This window comes from Neoarius graeffei, chromosome 2, assembly GCF_027579695.1.
Source record: "Neoarius graeffei isolate fNeoGra1 chromosome 2, fNeoGra1.pri, whole genome shotgun sequence".
NCBI classification, from domain to species: domain Eukaryota; kingdom Metazoa; phylum Chordata; class Actinopteri; order Siluriformes; family Ariidae; genus Neoarius; species Neoarius graeffei.
The window spans coordinates 64585138-64605707 of NC_083570.1; the positions used below are offsets into that span (position 1 = coordinate 64585138).

Consider the following 20570-nt stretch of genomic DNA (forward strand, 5'->3'; position numbering starts at 1 on the left):
TGCCCCGCCGGCCGCTGGGTTCGAACCCAGAACCTTCTTGGTGTGAGGTGGCCGTGCTAACCACTACAAAACCGTGCCGCCCAAGAAGAAGAAGAAAGAAGAAGCCTTTATTTGTCACATGCACACTTCAAGCACAGTGAAATTCATCCTCTGCATTTAACCCATCTGAAGCAGTGAACACACACGCACACACACCCAGAGCAGTGGGCAGCCACACTAGAGCGCCCAGGGAGCAGTCAGGGGTTAGGTGCCTCGCTCAAAGGCACCTCAGCCCAAGGCCGCCCCACGTTAACCTAACTGCATGTCTTTGGACTGTGGGGGAAGCTGGAGCACCCAGAGGAAACCCATGCAGACACGGGGAGAACATGCAAACTCCACACAGAAAGGCCCTCGCCAGCCGCTGGGTTCAAACCCAGAACCTTCTTGCTGTGAGGCGACCGTGCTAACCACTACACGGCGGCTCTAAATTGACCGTAGGTGTGAATGTGAGTGTGAATGGTTGTCTGTGTCTCTGTGTCAGCCCTGAGATAACCTGGCCACTTGTCCAGGGTGTACCCTGTCTCTCACCCATAGTCAGCTGGGATAGGCTCCAGCTTGCCTGTGACCCTGTAGGACAGGATAAGCGGCTACAAATAATGGATGGATGGAATTAAAGGAGACCCAAAAAGAGAGAACGAGACTTTTATTTTGAAAAAAAAAATCTTTCCTTCCACCTGAAGAAGTAAACAGATTCCCAGGGCATTTCAACTAGTTTTCTTTGGGCACCAGCTCATGTTGGTGTGGAGAGAAATGAGCAGGTTGACAAGCTGGCTAAGCAAACTCTTAATAATAAAGAAATACATTTGCAATCCAATTAGTAAGGCAGAGGCTAAGATTTATATCAAGTCCTATGCAAAGTCAGCCTGGCAGGAGTATTGGGATGGTATTGGGTACTAGACTACTTCACTGCAAGAAATATAAACATGAGAGAAATGAGCCTTTTCAATCTCTTAGAACGGTTAAACATCATAATTTCACATTACCTGGGTTATTAGGGAGACCATCAAGTCAGATATATATGTTATTTACCAGCTGGGAGGTCCGTATTGTGAAATACCGTGACCGAGGTCACGGTATTTCACCATACGGACCGACCTTAAGCTGGTAAATAATATATTCATTGTTTTCTTTACCAAATTCTAACAGAAAACGAGAGCGCCCGAAAGGGAAAACCGAGCTGAGCTGCCATTTTGAATCCTCAGTCACGGCTGTAATGCAAATTGCTTCCTCCTCAGTATACAAGTGCACTTCCATGGCAGGAAAAAAAAAAACTACGTTCTGCTGCCTATGTAGTCCCCTATTTATACAAATAGGAGTCATTCAGGATTCAGCCACGTTTTTGCTCGGTGTTAGCAAGTTAGAGGTTTTTAGCTTTCTCCTGAAATGTTTTCTTTTATTTCTTCTTCCTCAGGGTAGTAAAACTCGCTTTCACTGAACACTGTCGTTATCCATGCTGTAAAATTAATGCTATTCTCCTGAGAAATGCTGGCAAAATTTTATAATATTTTTGATAATCTTATAAAAAAAAAAAGATAAATGTTGACAAAAAATGCTACTATGTTTGTTGTTGTGAACGAGCGAGTTGCCAGAGGTCCATAACCGGAGTCTGGGTCCATACCGTAGGATATGGACCCGCTCGCCAACCAATCAGAGCACAGGATTTGGACCGCAAAAAAAAAAATATTATTATTATATCAAATTTCTGAAAGATACAGAAATAGCGGGCGGCACGGTGGTGTAGTGGTTAGCGCTGTCGTCTCACAGCACGAAGGTCTGGGTTCGAGCCCTGTGGCCGGCGAGGGCCTTTCTGTGCGGAGTTTGCATGTTCTCCCCGTGTCCGCGTGGGTTTCCTCCGGGTGCTCCGGTTTCCCCCACAGTCCAAAGACATGCAGGTTAGGTTAACTGACTGCGACCCTGTAGAACAGGATAAAGCGGCTACAGATAATGAGATGAGAGACAGAAATAGCTAAAATAATATAATTTTCCCCTCCCTATAGCTCCTGCTCTACACTCCAGCCCAATAGGTGGCGGTAATGCACATTTAAGTTGGTTTGCCAACCGCCATAAAACCAAGAAGAAGCAGGCTGTAAACATGCAACGAATATTTCTGCAGACGGGAAATCTACAGACAAGCTTATAGTATATGGGCAACGATTTAAGCAAGTATATGATATTAAATTTGTATGAGTTTGGTGTTTGTGTTAAAACTACTGGCTAAATGTTTAGCAGGGAGTAAGTGAAGAGCTGACTGCAGAAAACTCAAGTACTTTTATTATGTGTGGTAGTTAAATCAGTCAGCCATAGGCTGCACAGTCTTGGATCATCAAGTGAAGAAATTTGAGGATTAAATCACTCAGGATGTGCTGGGGAGCTATCAGATGAGTTGAAATACCACTGGTATTGACCTGTCAGTGGCTACAGCTAGTATCCTGGGCTTCCTTGTGGTGAATGGTGGGATCATAGACAAAAATCATCAAAAGATTAGTTTTTATGGCTCAGACCATCCTTAAAAAAAAAAAAAATCCGTTTCCTGTCCACCGGGTGAGCAAAAAAATTTTCAGTATGGAGTGAGGGATTTATATATATATATATATATATATATATATATATATATATATATATGGATGGATAAGAAATCGCAATGCTGTTTGCTTTTTCTTTCAGAACTTTTTTTTATTACAAAAGCAGACACATTTAATAAAATGACAGTTTAATCAACTGAAGCTTGTACAAAAACTTTAAGTTAGCATTTTAAATACTGACTGCAACATTTGCAGAACTTTTACAAAGGTACTTAAAATGTCCGACACACGGACTTTTTGCAATTCTAAATCGACCGTTAGGCCTAGTTCGGATGAAATTATTAAAACGATCACTGAATGATTTGTTTTTCTGAATCTTTACTATTTTGTTGTTCGCTAGAATACTCCGGATCTCCTTCCTTCATGGTGGCTGCCATTTTTTTTGTGCCGCACGGCGCATGCGCAGAGCTGATTCAATTCTATATTCTGCACGGAATGCGTAAATGTCAAGTTCGATTTTAGATTTACGAACCCGAAAAAAATGTCGAAAAACCGGCGCTAAAAAAAAATCAACCGCACAAACGGCACTCACCCGGCCGGTGGACCGGAAACAGAACATTTTTTAATAATGGCCTCGGTCAGTGTATTTCGTAGAAGAGTGCAAATCCCCAGGTCATATTGTTCATCAGTATTTAAACATGAAGGAACTACAGTATACACTGACTGATTGAAAGACAGAGTTAACAAATACTTATCTCACAAGTTCAGGCAATCTGATGACCTGTTTGATTTCAGAGACAGAAATTCTGTTGGCACTATAATGAGTGGAGGATTAGAAACCAGGAGGAGCGATTATATGGACAGATTCATCGCAGTTTGCAAGATCTTGTCTGTGTAGAATTTCTCCAAGCTATATTTCGCAACCTAGGTTGTATTTAAGACAACAATAATGACAACAGCCTTGCTGCCAAACAGCTTTCAAAACATCACGTTGTCTTCTGAAAAACTCAGCATGACTGAGTATAGTACAGTATCTATTTTATTGGTTGGGATATATCTATATAGATGTGCTTTTCTTCTCTTTGGATGATGATGATAGACTTTCCACATCACTAGTTCACATGCAAATGCAGTTGGTGCTAGTAATCATAACCATAACATTGGCTGGCCAAAATTAAACACAGAATAAGAAAATGTTTTCCATGTCTATTTAGTCTTTTATAATTTTAGCCTGCATTGTCATCTCTCTAGCCGCTTTATCCTTCTACAGGGTCGCAGGCAAGCTGGAGCCTATCCCAGCTGACTACGGGCGAAAGGCGGGGTACACCCTGGACAAGTCGCCAGGTCATCACAGGGCTGACACATAGACACAGACCACCATTCACACTCACGGTCAATTTAGAGTCACCAGTTAACCTAACCTGCATGTCTTTGGACTGTGGGGGAAACCGGAGCACCCGGAGGAAACCCACGCGGACACGGGGAGAACATGCAAACTCCACACAGAAAGGCCCTCGCCAGCCCCGGGGCTCGAACCCAGGACCTTCTTGCTGTGAGGCGACAGCGCTAACCACTACACTACCGTGCCGCCCCCTGCATTGTCAATTTATTAAATTTCATGATCTGTTTCATAATGAGGGGCGGCACGGTGGTGTAGTGGTTAGCGCTGTCGCCTCACAGCAAGAAGGTCCTGGGTTCGAGCCCCGGGGCCGGCGAGGGCCCTTCTGTGTGGAGTTTGCATGTTCTCCCCGTGTCCGCGTGGGTTTCCTCCGGGTGCTCCGGTTTCCCCCACAGTCCAAAGACATGCAGGTTAGGTTAACTGGTGACTCTAAATTGACCGTGAGTGTGAATGGTTGTCTGTGTCTATGTGTCAGCCCTGTGATGACCTGGCGACTTGTCCAGGGTGTACCCCGCCTTTCGCCCGTAGTCAGCTGGGATAGGCTCCAGCTTTCCTGCGACCCTGTAGAAGGATAAAGCAGCTAGAGATAATGAGATGAGATGTTTCATAATGTGCTGTCTATTGGAAGCGAATGTCTAGGTATCAGAATTTTGACAAGAGTATCATTCATTCACTCAGCGCTTCAGTGTATTTGTGCAGTCAACCAAGTCAAACGTATAACCAGCACTTGAATTGGAAAAGTGTTTTACCGAACCATTAACTAGTTTAAGGTATTAAGTAAATAAGACACTAAACATTCATTGTTTAAAACATACGGTATTACATTACAGTGCCTTGCAAATGTATTCATCCCCCTTGGTGTTTGTCCTGCTTTGTCGCATTACAAGCTGGAATTAAAATGGATTTTTGGATGGTTGGCACCATTTGATTTACACAACATGCCTACCACTTTAAAGGTGCACTTTTTTTTAAATTATGACAAACAATAATTAAGATGAAAAAACAGAAATCTGGAGTATGCATAAGTATTAAACAACCCCCCCCCCCAAAAAAAAAAAAAAAAAAAAATCAGTACTTTTATAGAGCAATCCTTTTGCTGCAATTACAGCTGCAAGTCTCTTGGGATATGTCTCTATTAGCTTAGCACATCTAGCCACTGGGATTTTTGCCCATTCCTCAAGGCAAAACTGCTCCAACTCCTTCAAGTTAGATGGGTTATGTTGGTGTACAGCAATCTTCAAGTTATGCCACAGATTCTCAATTGGATTGAGGTCTGGGCTTTGATTAGGCCATTTCAAGGCATTTAAATGTTTCCCTTTAAACCACTCCACTGTAGCTTTAGCAGAAGGTTTAGGGTCCTTCGGGGATAAATAAAGTTTTGTCTGATTCTTGTCCTGCTAGACCATAAACCTTCGTCCCAGTCTCAAACCTCTGGCCGACTAAAACAGGTTTTCCTCCAGAATTGCCCTGTATTTAGTGCCATCCATCTTTCCTTCAGTCCTGACCAGCTTTCCTGTCCCTGTAGATGAAAAATATCTCCACAGCATGATGCTGCCACCACCATGCTTCATTGTAGGGATGGTGTTATCAGGGTGTTGTCCATAGGACACGACATTTCCCATGATGGCCAAAAAGTTAAATTTTAGTCTCATCAGACCAGAGAATCATCTTCCATGTGCTTGGGGAGTCTGCCACATGCTGTTGGACAAACTCCAAACGTGATTTTTTTTTTTTTTTTTTAAGCAATGACTTTTCTTTTTCTGGCCACTCTTCCATAAAGCCCCACTCTGTGGAATGTACGGCTTAAAGTGATGGACAGATACTCCCATCTCTGCTGTGGATCTTTGCAGCTCTCTCAGCATTATCATTGGTGTCTTTGTTGCATCTCTGATTAATGCCCTCCTTTCCCAGTCTGAGAGTTTTGGTGGGTGGCCTTCTCTTGTCAGGTTTGTAGTGGTGCCATGTTCTTTCCATTTTGCTATAATGGATTTAATGGTGCTCTGTGGGATATTCAAAGTTTGGGATATTTTTTTATAACCCAACCCTGATCTATACTTCTCTACAACTTTGTCTCTGACCTGTTTGGAGGCTCCTTGGTTCTCATGCTGCTTGCTTACTAGTGTTGCAGAGTCAGGGTGTGTTCACTAGTGTTGCAGAGTCAGGGTCCTTCCAGAACAGGTTGATTTATACAGACATCATGTGACACTTTGCACACAGGTGGATCTTAATCAACTAATTATGTGACTTAAGTGAATTGGTTGGACCAGCTCTTATTTAGGGGTTTAATACGAAAGAGGGTGAATACTTATGCATACTCCAGATTTCTGGGGTTTTTTTTCATCTTAATTATTGTTTGTGTCACAATTTAAAAAAAAAAAAAAATGTGCCCCTTTGGGCGGCACGGTGGTGTAGTGGTTAGCACTGTCGCCTCACAGCAAGGAGGTTCTGGGTTTGAGCCCAGCGGCTGGCGAGGGCCTTTCTGTGTGGAGTTTGCATGTTCTCCCCGTGTCTGCGTGGGTTTCCTCCGGGTGCTCCGGTTTCCCCCACAATCCAAAGACATGTAGTTAGGTTAATATGGGGCGGCCTTGGGCTGAAGTGCCCTTGAGCAAGGTACCTGACCCCTGACTGCTCCCCGGGCGCGCTGGTGTGGCTGCCCACTGCTCTGGGTGTGTGCGCGTGTGTTCACTGCTTCAGATGGGTTAAATGCAGAGGATGAATTTCACTGTGCTTGAAGTGTGCATGTGATTTTAAAAAAAGGTTTCTTCTTTAAAGTGGTAGGCATGTTGTGTAAATCAAATGGTGCTAACCCCCCCAAAATTCATTTTAATTCCAGCTTGTAATGCAACAAAACAGGACAAACACCAAGGGAGATGAATACTTTTGCAAGGCACTGTATTTGGAAACAAGTGTTTTACTGGGAAATACACCACTCATAGGTTTTGGGGTTTTTTTTTTTCTCCTCATAAGAACTACATCCAGGACATGAAGATCCAAAACCATGAAATAAATCTCTATATGTCACTCATGAGGAAATCAGTGAAATGTTTTGATAAATTTGGGTACTTTTTGTTTGTGAATGTGTCTGTATAATAAAAAGAAAATCACACACTGACTTGAAGGTATGAAGTTTGAACATGATATTGAACGAGTTGAAGACGGCTTTGATTATATATAAAAAAGCCAGCCAATATTATTTATTATTATTATTATTATTATTATTATTATTATAATACATTCCTTTCGGGTGTTCAACACGTCTTTCTCTTTCAAAATCTTGCATATTTAACAAGGCAAACCTGGCGGCCATGTTTGTTTACAAATTGTCACGGTTGCTCGCTAGCGCGGACGTTTTACGTCTCCGACGTCGTGTTGTCTTGACAACCATGCGGTATCGTAAACCATATTCAATGCTCATTCTCCATTGGGTAGAGTGATGTAATACACGTAGGATAAGTGATATGCTAACAATACTGCATGCTATCAAACCAAATGAATGAAACCCATCAGAAAGGAATAGAATACATGTTTTTATTCCATGGAAAAAGTGTCCTGTATGGATAATAATTCCGGATATTTCACTCTGATGATGTCACGCCCAGTGTTTTTCCGCTGACTCGGCATGTGTTGTCAAAATGGTGAACCGGTTCAGAATTAAAACATGTCTGTATGTGTAAGTTAAAACACTTACACATACAAATATCATGCATGTGCAAAAGTGCTGGATATAAACAAACCAAAGAGCAGAAGTCATAATCACTGTTTTTAAAAAAGTGATGTCAAGATGTTTATATTTGTCAGGTTGCCATTACCAGCAATCTATAACTCACTCAACTGCTTTGTAGACTTGTCACATTGTGTGTGTGTGTCCATTTGCAGTACCTCAGCATATATTGAGGGTGTACATTAATCCAGGGGTTTTCAAAGTGTGGGAGAGTCAGCCCCCCCTCGGAGAGCAAATAAACAACAGCGCCCCCCCTTACAATTTTTGTTGTTGCTATACTTAATGTTCCATTCGTATTTTTAAAAAATGGTTGTTGTACACATTATTTTTTTTCTTTTTCACATTTTAAACATCTGTGCTTTTTAAAACATCTTGTTTTACACATTTTAAACATCCCATAGCATCGTTAGCTAGCACCTCTTGGCAGACAACACACTGTGGCAGTGGAGCATCTTCAGATCCAGTCCATGAAAATCCAAACTTTAAATAATCGTGGTCATACTTCCTTCTTTTTCCAGTCCCCCAGGATTCCGCGGGCCTTTTTTGTGATTGTTGTGGGCTAAAATGTCTGATGTTGCGGGGGGGTTTCCAAAAAAATTGCGATGAAAGTTGCGGTGTTTTTTAGGTTTTTGTTGCGATTACATTGCGGGAGGAAGTGAAAGTTGCGAGAAATTGTTGCGATTTTCTCTTTTTGTGATTAAAATTGAGTGATATGTTAAATATTAAGTTATTACTGAAAAACTATTGATTAAAAAAACAAAGAGAAATGGTCCTATAAACAACTTTACCAATATAAAAGATTACCAGGACTACAAAAATGCAGAAAAATAGGCTTTACTTATCCAAATGCACCTGTTGGTTCAAAAGTTAAAGTGCATAGAACCTCACAGCACAACATGAAGTTACCTTAAAATATAATATAAATGCCTCAGCTTTTATGTAAGAAAAAAAAACTATTAATACTAGTACTGTGTGCAGGCAGTCTCTCCTGAAGACTAAATTAAACAATAATTATAAACTAATAAAATAAATGGCTCAGGCTTCATAGAAGAAAAAAACAATTTGAACAGAATCTCACAGTATGATGCTGAAGCTGCCTAAACAATGGAAAATAAAATACCATTTTGGCAAAAATGTTGGCATCCATTAACTTCTTGTATTAAGTAAAAAAAATAAAGTGCACACAGTCCTTCACTGTAAACATAACACACTTTCAGTGTTGCCAGATACTGCTGACGTTTTCCAGTCCAAAATGTTCAAAACCCGCCAAAATGCACTTGAAATCGCCCAATCTGGCAACACTGCGCGCATGCTGCTTCTCTTGAACACACGGAAGTAAGGCGGAAGGTAGTTTGTCGACATCACCTCAAGACGACGCCAACGATTGGTCAAATTTGCGGGAAAGTTGCGGTGATTGGATATAATTGCAACACCGCCCTGAATTCGCGGGGATTGGTTGAATTTGCGCTGAAGTTGCAAATCGCAACATCCTGGAGGCTCTGTTTTTTTGCTTGGCCCAGACTTTGTCTCCTCACTCACTGTAGCTTTAGGTACTAAAAATCGATCCATTTTGTCTCTCACGTTGCGCCCCCCCTGAAGAACTCTGGCTCCCCCCAGGGGGGGCGCGCCCCACACTTTGAAAAGCCCTGCATTAATCCACACCGTCTGTGTAAAATGTGACCTATCATGTTGAGCTTCAGCATTCTTTATTTTCACTCATGTATAAGGGAAGCGTAAAATTCCCTAGAATTCCACTGAAATATTAGTTTTTATATGCTGTGAACTTCCGTCTAGTTTTGGGTTTTTGATTCTCTGGCTGGTCCGGAGTAAAGCAGAATAGGATACTTTGTCCCTCTGAGGGAACCTTTTAAAAGCTCTATGCTGAAGGACTCCAAAGTAGAGCAGTTTTTGGAGGCTAAAAACCCTTAAATCTTAGCCTCTTATCCAAATGAACGCATTTTTTTTTTTTAAATGAGTGTGTATAATATGACACCAAAGCTGTTCAGTGTTAAAGACTGACATGTGTTTCAGCATTGGGGTTTAGTGCAGGTTGTGGACTGCACTATGGCTCACTGGAAACCTGTCGCAAACCTGAGGAGCCAAATTATACACCATCCACCTGTGACTGTGTTTTTTGTGTGCCTGCTGCTCCTGGCTGGAGCCTTCATTAGCATTGGGCTGTACTCACGGAACCATGACATCAAGAACCCAGACATTTACATGGTGATTATACTGTTTATTTTTTAATTAAAAAAAAAAAAATCCACCTGAGATCTGGTGTCCTAGGTTGAGTTTGTTTGTTGTCAATCCTTTTTTGTTCTTTGTGTGTGGTTTTTTTTTTTTTTTTCAGGACTGGAATCGGATGCTGGTCTCTCTTGCAGATTGGAAGTTCTGCACACATTTAAACGACACAGATCTTTTAAATTTTAAGCCGGATATGATCTCGCCGCCGCTGTTAGATCATGCTGATGTATTGATCAAAAACACGCAACAAAAAAGTGAAGATGTTATTACCATGTTTCTGCTAGTGCCTCTCATCCATGTTGGAGATGACCTTGATCACAAGAACATTCGTGCCACATTACTGGGGAGCCAGTTAGACATGAAAGGTATGTATACTGGCTCTAAAAGAATGCAAACTGATGGCATGTGTTGAAGGTTTGGGGATATTTTTTTTCAACGGATTAATTTTCTGCCCACAGGTTCTGCTGGGAAACAGTCATTAAATATATCGCTGTTCTTGGATCTACAGACTTGTATGTCGGGCACTGATTCTGAAAGTATCCAAAAGCCTTCTAACAAGCAATCCAAGCCCCCGTCTTCCAGTTCTTGTCTGAAGATTACTGCTCCACGTTACGTTCTGCCTCACACTCCGTAAGAAAACACTGCTGCAAGATAGCAGCAATACATACTTCATGGATGTTTTGATGTTCTATATCTGTAGGCTGAGTTGATGTTATTTTCAGGCCTCCACCACAGTGTCCTTGTAATAAAAAGCTGGAGAACGACATGTCTCCTGTAAGGGCACATGCTGTAGAATCATATACGAGCTCTAATTCACTGCCATGCCTCAGCTTGAAGTTCACTCCTGACCCCAAACTGACTGTCCTGCTCACTCAGGTAAAACACTGGAGACGATATATCACTGAGGTACTGTAATATGCATGAAATAGTTAAGAAATTTCAGTTTCTTCATTCTGATAGGTGAATGAAAAATTTTTGGGCGATGAATTGAATTATTTAATACTTAATTGAAAAACTACAAAAAGTAATGAAAATAAACCATGGCAAGTCCATCTTTTTAATAGGAAATTACTCCAAAAACAGAGCAGACAAATAAATATAAAAATATTATACGTGTTGCCGCATCACTACTCCAGCGTCCCTGGTTGAATCGTTTTTAACTGTTTGGAGTTTCACGTGTTCTCCCCCTGTCCATGTAGGTTTCCTCCAGGTTCTCGTATTTCTTCACATCTCTTGTAGTAGGTGAATTGGTGACTTTACATGGCCGCTAGATGTGTACAAATATGAAAATGTGTGTGCATAGTGCACTGACATGGACTGTCATCCCACCCAGAGTGTAGTCCCACCTCGCAGTGTCTGGGGGATTGGCTCTATATCCACCACAATCCTGACCAGGATAAAGTGGTTACTGAAGATGAATGAATAAAACATGAGCTGCACATTGAGCAGAATATCAGGTTTTCTGGTGTTAATAATTTGTATGGTGTAGGGTTGTTTCTGATATGTTTGCATGAAATTTTTGGAAGTTCTGTTTTTAAAACCTGCTTCCACAGGCTGAGAGTGCGGAATATCTGATAAATGTAAAGCTGCCCCCCCCCCCCCCCCCCCCCCCCCACACACACACACACACACACACACACACACACAGCAAAAAGCATTTTCCTTATACGTAATGCCTTTTTGTGATCGGTCCCTTTTAGGGGAGGGTATAGATGATTTGATGATGTGATATGTAGTGAAAGTAGAAAGGAGGTTGAGTTGGGTTTGGAGAGATGGAGGTATGCATTGGAACGAAGAGGAATGAAGGTGAGCAGCAGAACAGAATACATGTGCATCAATGAGAATGGGGATGAGAGTGTAGTGAAGATGCAAGGAGTAGACGTAAAGAAAGTTGGTGAATTCAAGTACCTGGGGTCAACTGTGCAGAAAAATGGAGGCTGCGATAGTGAGGTGAGAAAGAGAGTGCAGGCAGGGTGGAGTAGTTGGAGAAGGATTTCAGGAGTCATTTGTGATAGGAAAGTCCCAGCAAAAGTGAAAGGTAAGCTGTATAAGACAGTAGTGAGACCAGCTGTGATGTATGGATTGGAGACCGTACCCTTAACGAAGAGACAGGAGGCAAAGTTGGAGGTGGCGGAGTTGAGGATGTTAAGGTTTGCGATGGGAGGTTGGACAGGATAAGGAACGAGCACATCAGAGGGACAGGACATGTGGAGAGCTTGGGAATTAAGCTAAGAGAGATGAGACTGAGATGGAATGGGCACATCCTGAGAAGAGATGCAGAGCATGTGGGAAGGAGAATGTTGAGGATGGAGCTGCCAGGCAAACGAAAATGAGGAAGGCCAAAGAGGAGATACATGGATGTGGTGAGAGAGGACATGAAAGTGGCAGGTGTAGTAGAGAAGGATGCGGAAGACAGGGAGCAATGGAGACGAAAGAACCTGCTGTGGCGACCCCTAATCGGGAGCAGCCAAAAGAAGAAGATAGATGACTTGCAACCACGTGATCAAAATGTGCTACGTCATGAGCGCCTGCCGTAATGGTGGATATACAAAGCAACTAGGATGGCAGCCGCTGAAAGCGTGTCTGTAAACAATGCTGAATTTTCTCAGTATTACGATTTGAACAGTCGAGCGAAGATTCAATACAAAGAGAAGCTAGAGGTGTGTGGTTTTGACCCATATTGTTTAAAAAAAAAAAAGACTTTTCTGAAGATAAGATGCTTCTACCGACCATCGAGTACCCAGATATCGCGTTCTATCTGGTTTGGCTGCTGAAGAATCAAGTCCGACCTTGGACGAAACATAGCCCATTTTCTGAGTGGGTGCCCAGTCTGGATTGTTTCTATCATATAATTTTGCTGGCACTCCTAGAAGCGAAATGGTAATACACGTGTTAAAATTATAACCATGACAAGAGAACTCATTTTAGAACAAAATTCTAGCAACACAAAATAAAATTCTTCCATGCTATTATTGAGGGAGCTTTTGAATCTCACCTGAGGTAAAAATGATAACTGCAAACACAAGCTGTTTTAGTTTTAGCCTCCGTTAGATCAGCCCTGCCGATGTTCAGCTGTGCTTGTCTTCTCTCCGTACTAAGCCTCAGTTTCCTCGCCCTCTTTCCGAATCACAGACGGAATTCTGGGCGGCACGGTGGTGCAGTGGTTAGCGCTGTCGCCTCACAGCAAGAAGGTCCTGGGTTCGAGCCCCGGGGCTGGCGAGGGCCTTTCTGTGCGGAGTTTGCATGTTCTCCCCGTGTCCGCGTGGGTTTCCTCCGGGTGCTCCGGTTTCCCCCACAGTCCAAAGACATGCAGGTTAGGTTAACTGGTGACTCTAAATTGACCGTAGGTGTGAATGTGAGTGTGAATGGTTGTCTGTGTCAGCCCTGTGATGACCTGGCGACTTGTCCAGGGTGTACCCCGCCTTTTGCCCGTAGTCAGCTGGGATGGGCTCCAGCTTGCCTGCGACCCTGTAGAAGGATAAAGCGGCTAGAGATAATGAGAGAGATGAGACGGAATTCTAAAAAATTGGAACATGCCATGTAGGGATCGACCGATTATGGTTTTTTTTTCAGGGCCAATACCAATTATTATGGAATTGGGATGCCGATAACCGATAAATGTAAACATTATAATTCACATGAAATTAAACATAGCACACACTGACACAGACCTTCATATCCATGAAATGTATGTTTAATTGTAAAATTGAACATGAAATTTTGTGCAGGGAGATGCCAGCAGCATTTGTACAATAAAGTCAAACATATTAGTTAGAATAAAATGAGAAATAAAATAATAATAAAATATTCACCAATAAAAAAATACACTCTGGATTCTTTTACACTAAGAACTAAGTAAGACTTACCAACGTCAAGTAGTTTTTAAATAATAAATCAAGTGTAGGGAGCTGCCTGCAGCATTTTTTAAAAAGTAAAATCAAACAAAGTAGGCTATCACTCCCTATTATGTAACAACTTAACAAGTAACCATCTACATTCTAATGCTTTTAATGCCCAAGCCTAATATTCCCAATTTAGGAGGATTATATTGTAGTGAAGGAAGCACAGTTGCTCTGCATGTTGTCCACTGAGGCGGTTTCTGTTTTTTGTATAAATTGCCGCGGCTCTGCTCCTTTAAGAGTATATCGCTTTCCGAATCGGAAGCGCTAGTGAGGAGAATCACTTGCGCAAGAATTATAAATACTAGTGGAGTACATTACAGCGCAATGTGAAGTAGCATAAGAACATTTAAGTCAAGAGTTTAATTGATGTATTTCGTTCATTACCGTTTATCCAAGCAAGTGTGCATCCACGACACAATTACTGAGCCCACAACAAGCGTCCTGACAAACTCCCTACAGTATTACATAGCTTACTAGCGCCATATCACACCTGGCTTGTTTAAATGTTCAAATAGCGCTTTATAAAGTTACCTAACATATACAAGTGCAATGCGCTTTTTGAGCACGAGTCACGTCATGAAGTTTACTCATCACCATAACAAATAGCCAGTAGGCTTGCGCTAGCCTACAGAATACAAACACTACGTTTTATTTCGTCTTCCCTTGACCACCTCTCTGTATGGCTGTCATTCTACTGTTCGAGTAGAACGACTGACACATTCACAACGTTTCCAGACGGGGATTTAAAAATGACTGCAGCCTACATTATGCTGGGGACTGCTTACTATGGACATTACATGTAGTTTCAGCGAGACTAGTTGGTTGTAGGCTAATTCAAGTGCTTCCTTCCGTAAGCTAAGTTTGCCTGGCTACACAGATGCAAATGGACAATTTTAACGAGTAGCAGATGAAGAATGTAAACATATAATGATGTTGTTCTTTTGCAACTTGTGTGTTTGTGACTTATTGTGGCAAAAGCAGCGTGTCCTTACCTCGAAGTGGGATCTGCTTCTGCCCGAGTGCCCATACGGCCACCTTGAAACAGTTCACAGCGTTTAGCTACGCGTGTTGATTGGCTGTACCCCTTGTGCCGCTTCTGCCTGAGTGCCCGTACGGCCGCCTTGAAACGGTTCACAGCGTTTAGCTACGCGTGTTGATTGGCTGTAACCCTTGTGCCGCTTCTGCCCGAGTGCCCGTACGGCCGCCTTGAAACGGTTCACAGCGTTTAGCTACACGTGTCGATTGACTATATCTCTTGTGCCAAACAAATCAGATGTTGTGGTGGGCGGGATCGTGTTCTTGAACTCAGAGAGGCGAGTGCAGGAAAGGACGTGCAGTGACAGTCGCGTTAGGAACGAAATGGCTGCAAAAAGGCATGTTATCGGCAGCGCTCGAAACTAACGGTGTCCCGATGTCCCGGGGACCATAAAAAATGTCATCGGGACACAAAATTATCATATCTGGGACAATCCCGGGACAATGGAAAAAAATAGATCTAGAAAAAAGTTCTACATTAATATTATTTACAAAGCCGTAACACATACGTAGACATTCACCTAATTTGTCAATTTTAATTTTAAAACGTTAACAGCGAAAAATACATAGTAGCTACACTTTCGATGCACCTGCTTCCGTAGGCTACAGAGCAGCGCATTCTGTTCTAGAATCTTCGGCCGGTGTCCGCATTATATGGACTTGGAATGGAATTGCTACCGCACACGCTGCGCCGACTCTTGCCAGAACAAAAATGCTTAAGTGGTTGAAGCGGACCGACCGCGGGGAAGAAACTGAAAGCCCAGACATAACGTCTCCGGGACCTTCAGGATCCAAAGTGTCATCGCCTGGTCTGCAGGCAACGCTAGCAACTGAATGAACTTAATGAACACTGTTAGACACGTTATAAAATACAACAGGAATGATGTGGATGATATTGACGGAAGATACCGTTCAACAGAATAAGTGAGTTTTCTTGGTGTCTTTCTAGTTCAGAAAGTTTAGTCAGTCAGCAGCACCACTAGGCTCGGACCTGCCACTATGCTGATGGTGCTAACATTTGCACCCGGCAGCGAAAGTTCATAAAAATGGATAACGGAAAGTTCATAAAAATGGATAACGGAAAGTTCATAAAAATGGATAACGGTAATGGATAACGGTAATGGATAACGGAAAGTTCATAAAAATGGATAACGGTAATGGTGAAAATTATAAGTTGGCCTTATAAGTGCCAACAGATATTCAAGGTATAAGTAGATGAAATGAACATAAAAGGGGTCTTATTTTCAACTAAAGTGTACTGCAGATGTAGGGAGTTGAAACATTTTCTGAATGAGCTAGTTGGCCCCTTTAAATAAACGGGTATCTATTCATACAGTGAGATCGCCAAAGTTTAATAAACTGAAAATGCAATAACTGTAATTTTGAAGTAGATGATGTATAGGACATGTGTCGCTTGTGTCTTGTGACTTATTGTAAAAATGATATAAAGGGTTCAAAATCGCATAGTTACAAATATAATAGTAACTTCATATGATGGGCGGCACGGTGGTGTAGTGGTTAGCGCTGTCGCCTCACAGCAAGAAGGTCCTGGGTTCGAGCCCCGGGGCTGGCGAGGGCCTTTCTGTGTGGAGTTTGCATGTTCTCCCCGTGTCCGCGTGGGTTTCCTCCGGGTGCTCCGGTTTCCCCCACAGTCCAAAGACATGCAGGTTAGGTTAACTGGTGACTCTAAATTGACCGTAGGTGTGAATGTGAGTGTGAATGGTTGTCTGTGTCAGCCCTGTGATGACCTGGCGACTTGTCCAGGGTGTACCCCACCTTTCGCCCATGGTCAGCTGGGATGGGCTCCGGCTTGCCTACGACCCTGTAGGGCAGGATAAAGCGGCTAGAGATAATGAGATGAGATGAGACTTCATATGATAATATTAACCACTGGTTATTTCAGAGAGGAAAAAAATGGGGACACTATTGCTTCCATTCGGGACAATACAACACAGAATTCGGGACCACTGGGGGACACAAAGAAAAAAAGTTAATTTCGAGCCCTGGTTATCGGCATATCGGTGGAAATTATGGCCGATACTGATAACCCTAAAAATGCAGAATATCGGCCCGATATATCGGCCAGGCCGATTATCGGTCGACCCCTAATGCCATGGTCATGAGTGCAGTTGTGACCATAACCATATACAGCACAAAGATATGGCATAGCTAAAAGAACCACTTAAAGCAGTGGAAAAACAAAGGGTTGCGCACGCGTGACTTTTGTATGGAATGTCGCTTGACCCCACACTTTGGAGATCCACCAACATGGGTGACATCTGGGTTTCTATTTTGCTTTGACGTCACTTGCAAGTCAAGGATGGACAGCATCTTTTCAGTCATAACAAAATCACATTCTTGTGACTCCTAAGGGGCTCAAATGCCTAAATGAAAGCTTTCTCGTTAGATCACGAAGATGTCATATACACGATGAAGAACAATCGGCATCTTCTCTCGGCTTGTTCAACTGACCAAGCAGCAATTCAAAAATGTCAGGAAGCACATGTTAACTTTTCCCTTCCCACATTGGCAACTCTCCTATGATAGGGAGATAAAACAGTGTTGAAAGTAGACCATCACCTCCACGTCTCAAAATTTAATTCAATTTATTTCCAGACTATGGCCAAAAGTATGCGGACACCCGACTCTTCTTCATCCCATAGCCGACAAGGGCCGTAGGGGCACCACTGATGACGTTTTAGCAGTTCATCATTGGTGCATCTAGGGCATTTAAACTTGGTGGAGCCCATCCCTCTCCAAGCTTGATCAATGGACAGTTTAGTGTAGCCAGTTAGCCTAACTGCATATCTTTTGGACTGCGGGGGAAACCGGAGCACGCAGAGGAAACCCACGCAGGCATGGGGAGAACATGCAAACTGGACACCTGACCATCACACCTGTATATGTTTCTTGAACAACCCTTTCTGAACTTGGTCCCCCTTTGCTGTTATTAAAAAATCTCCAGCCTCCTGGAAAGGCTTTCCTCTAGATTGGAGTAGGGTGTGAAGATTTGCTCATTCAACCACAAGAGCATTAGAGAGATCAGGTGCTGATATCAGGCAAGGAGGTTTGGGGTGCAATCAGTATACCAGTTCTTCACAAAGGTGTTCAGTGGGGTTGAGGTCAGGGTTCTGTGAAGGCCACTTGGGTTCTTCCACTCCATCGTTGGCAAACTATGTCTTTATGGAGCTTGCTCTGTACACAGGGGTATTGTCATGCTGGAACAAGTTTGGGCCTCTTAGTTCCTGAGATGGTAGATAATGCTACAGTAGTGATGCTCCATCCAACACTGATGCCCTGGTGTGTGTGTGTCCAGCACTTCTGCCGAAGCCCCATATCGAAGCATGTACAGTGCCTTGAAAAAGTATTCATACCCCTGAACTTTTTCACATTTTTCCACCTTACAACCACGAACTTAAGTGTTTTATTGAGATTTTATGATAGACCAACACAGAGTAGCACATAATTGTGAAGTGAAACGAAAATGATAAATGGTCTTTATCTCCAGGGTTGTTCAAAATTGAGTCATTCAGCCATGTTTTTGCTCAGCGTTAGCAACAGTTACAGGTTTTAACATTTAAGGAGAAAGCTATTCTTTTATTTCTTCTTCTTCAAGGTAGTAAAACTCGCTTTCGCTATGGAACACTGTCGTTATTGCTATCCATGATGTAAAATTTAATACTATTCTCTTGAGAAATGCGAAAATAAATGTTGACAAAAATTGCTACTTTGTTTGTTGTTGTGAACGAGCGAGTCGCCAAAGGTCCATATCCGGGGTCCGTACCATAGGATACGGACCCGCTCGCCAGCCAATCAGAGCCCGGGATTTGATGGAAACTGGACCGCGAAAAAAATAAACAACCTTATTTCAGCACTTTAATCAACAATCACATTCATTAGTTTATGACCATGCGTCACTTGTGTCTTTAATCCATATACAAGATTAGATAGAGCATCTTGCTATTACTTCTATTATCCACTAGATGTCGCTGTTTCACGACACGCCGACACAGGAAGGGGACGCGTTATGCGCTTCAAGGCTCCATCTGCCCATCACTATGCTACATCATACAATGGCATCCTATAAAATTGTATGCTACCAGTTTTGTGGCAACAGTTTAGGGAAGGTCCACAGATGGTGTGATGGTCAGATGTCCTCAAACCTTTGGCTATATAGTGTATATACCTCGATAATTTACCACTCATCCCTGTGCTGCACCTAACACATTTTAACTGGAAACTTTGATGGAAAACTGATTTTTTTTTTTCCCTCCCTCAGTGATTTATCTCCAAGTAACGATTCAGCTGTGTAGTCCTGTATTCCACCAGTCGCTCCAGACTGTATCAAGAGCTATGATACTTTATATACAGTATCTTGGAAAATGTCAGAGTATTTTGCAGGTGAACTACAAACAGTGATGCTTTTATATATGACCACCTGACTTATTTTTATTTTACCCAACCAGGATGAAAAAGCTCTTGCTAGATATCACCTGCTGTTGGTCAGCATTGTGCTGTTGATTCTCTGCATCATGATGTGTCTTTTTGGAACTCTTACCTGCTCCAAATCACGCCGTCACCTTGTAAACGATCCTCAAAAGGTAATCAAAATAAATTGACCAGCCTAAATGCATAGGTTGGTGGGCAAAAATGTGCCTATTTTTATTTTTTTTTAATTCAGTGATTATTTGGTACAACAATCCTCCTCTGAAATATCCACTTGACCTTACAGGAAACTCTGCTGGAGTGAAGAGGATGAGAGCTGCATCAAGAGTAGTGCAGAAGGTTTATCAATCCTGAAGAAGTCTATTTATGTTAAACATCTGTGAACAAAATACCAAGTGTCTTTGGATTTGCTGTGAAGCACATGTAATATAAAATCTTCTATGGGGTGTGTTTTGTGATCAGTTTACCTGTTCAGTCTTCTCTGTTAGGTGTGCAAAGTGAAAGTAATGTGGTGTTTTGTTTTGTTTTTTGTAAAATTAGGATTAAGTAGTTTTGAACAGAAGTTACAGATTTACACCACATGCATTTTGGTTATGTTCACACCTTAGTGCTCAAATTGGATTTTTTTTTTTTGTTGTTTGGCTGTTCACATTTTAAAAATTATGTGGCCAAAATCAGACGCCAGTGTGAACTGGTCATGGTCCTGAACTGATCTGCATGTGCAAAAGAACAGACATCTTATGCAGTACACTGTTATATAGAAGTAAACCTGGAGGCCACTGAAGTCAGTATTTATGGTTTTATTTATAAGTTGCTGTGCAGTGGAAGTCAGCGAATTTGTTCGATAATGAGGAGAAAGCGAACTACATTTTTAATTCTGGCTTTTTGTAGGGCAATAGCTGCCACCGTGTGTGTGTGTGTGTGGTGGGACCATGATGTGAATGACCGAGATTTCATCCAAAATGTCAGGATGTTGAGGGCTAATTTTAAGATCATCTGTTATCGCAGCAGTCTTCCATGTCTGTATTCAATGAGCAATTCCTGTCAGTGCAGGATTATGATGAATGTCTGTCTAGAGTATTCAGAATTTGTCAGTCACGTGAATTTTTTTTTTTTTTTTTGGGGGGGGGGGGGGGGGGGGGGAATCAGACCTGTACCTGATACAAGTCCCTTGCACACAAAGTCTAAATATTTGCAGGAAATCACACAGGTCATTAAAAATGTTCTTATTAGTCTTTACACACCAAGAATGAAATTCAAGA

General features: G+C 42.3%; 1 protein-coding gene across 4 annotated transcripts; it reads left to right on the forward strand.

Annotated features, from left to right (window-relative positions):
• The first annotated feature begins 2112 nt into the window (after positions 1–2112).
• zgc:158398 (uncharacterized protein LOC568894 homolog) lies at positions 2113–20092 on the forward strand. Of its 4 annotated transcripts, none has more exons than XM_060914675.1 (7): positions 2113–2202; positions 9713–9904; positions 10032–10290; positions 10384–10555; positions 10648–10801; positions 19329–19463; positions 19595–20092. In XM_060914675.1, exons 2-7 carry the CDS (start codon positions 9746–9748, stop codon positions 19610–19612), a joined length of 897 nt encoding a protein of 298 aa, XP_060770658.1. In that variant the 5' UTR covers positions 2113–2202; positions 9713–9745; the 3' UTR covers positions 19613–20092. The 4 variants fall into 4 exon arrangements, with proteins under 4 accessions (XP_060770658.1, XP_060770657.1, XP_060770656.1 ...); XM_060914674.1 differs by having other exon boundaries at positions 2113–2198; XM_060914673.1 differs by lacking the exon at positions 2113–2202 and adding an exon at positions 2244–2490.
• The last annotated feature ends 478 nt before the right edge of the window (positions 20093–20570 follow it).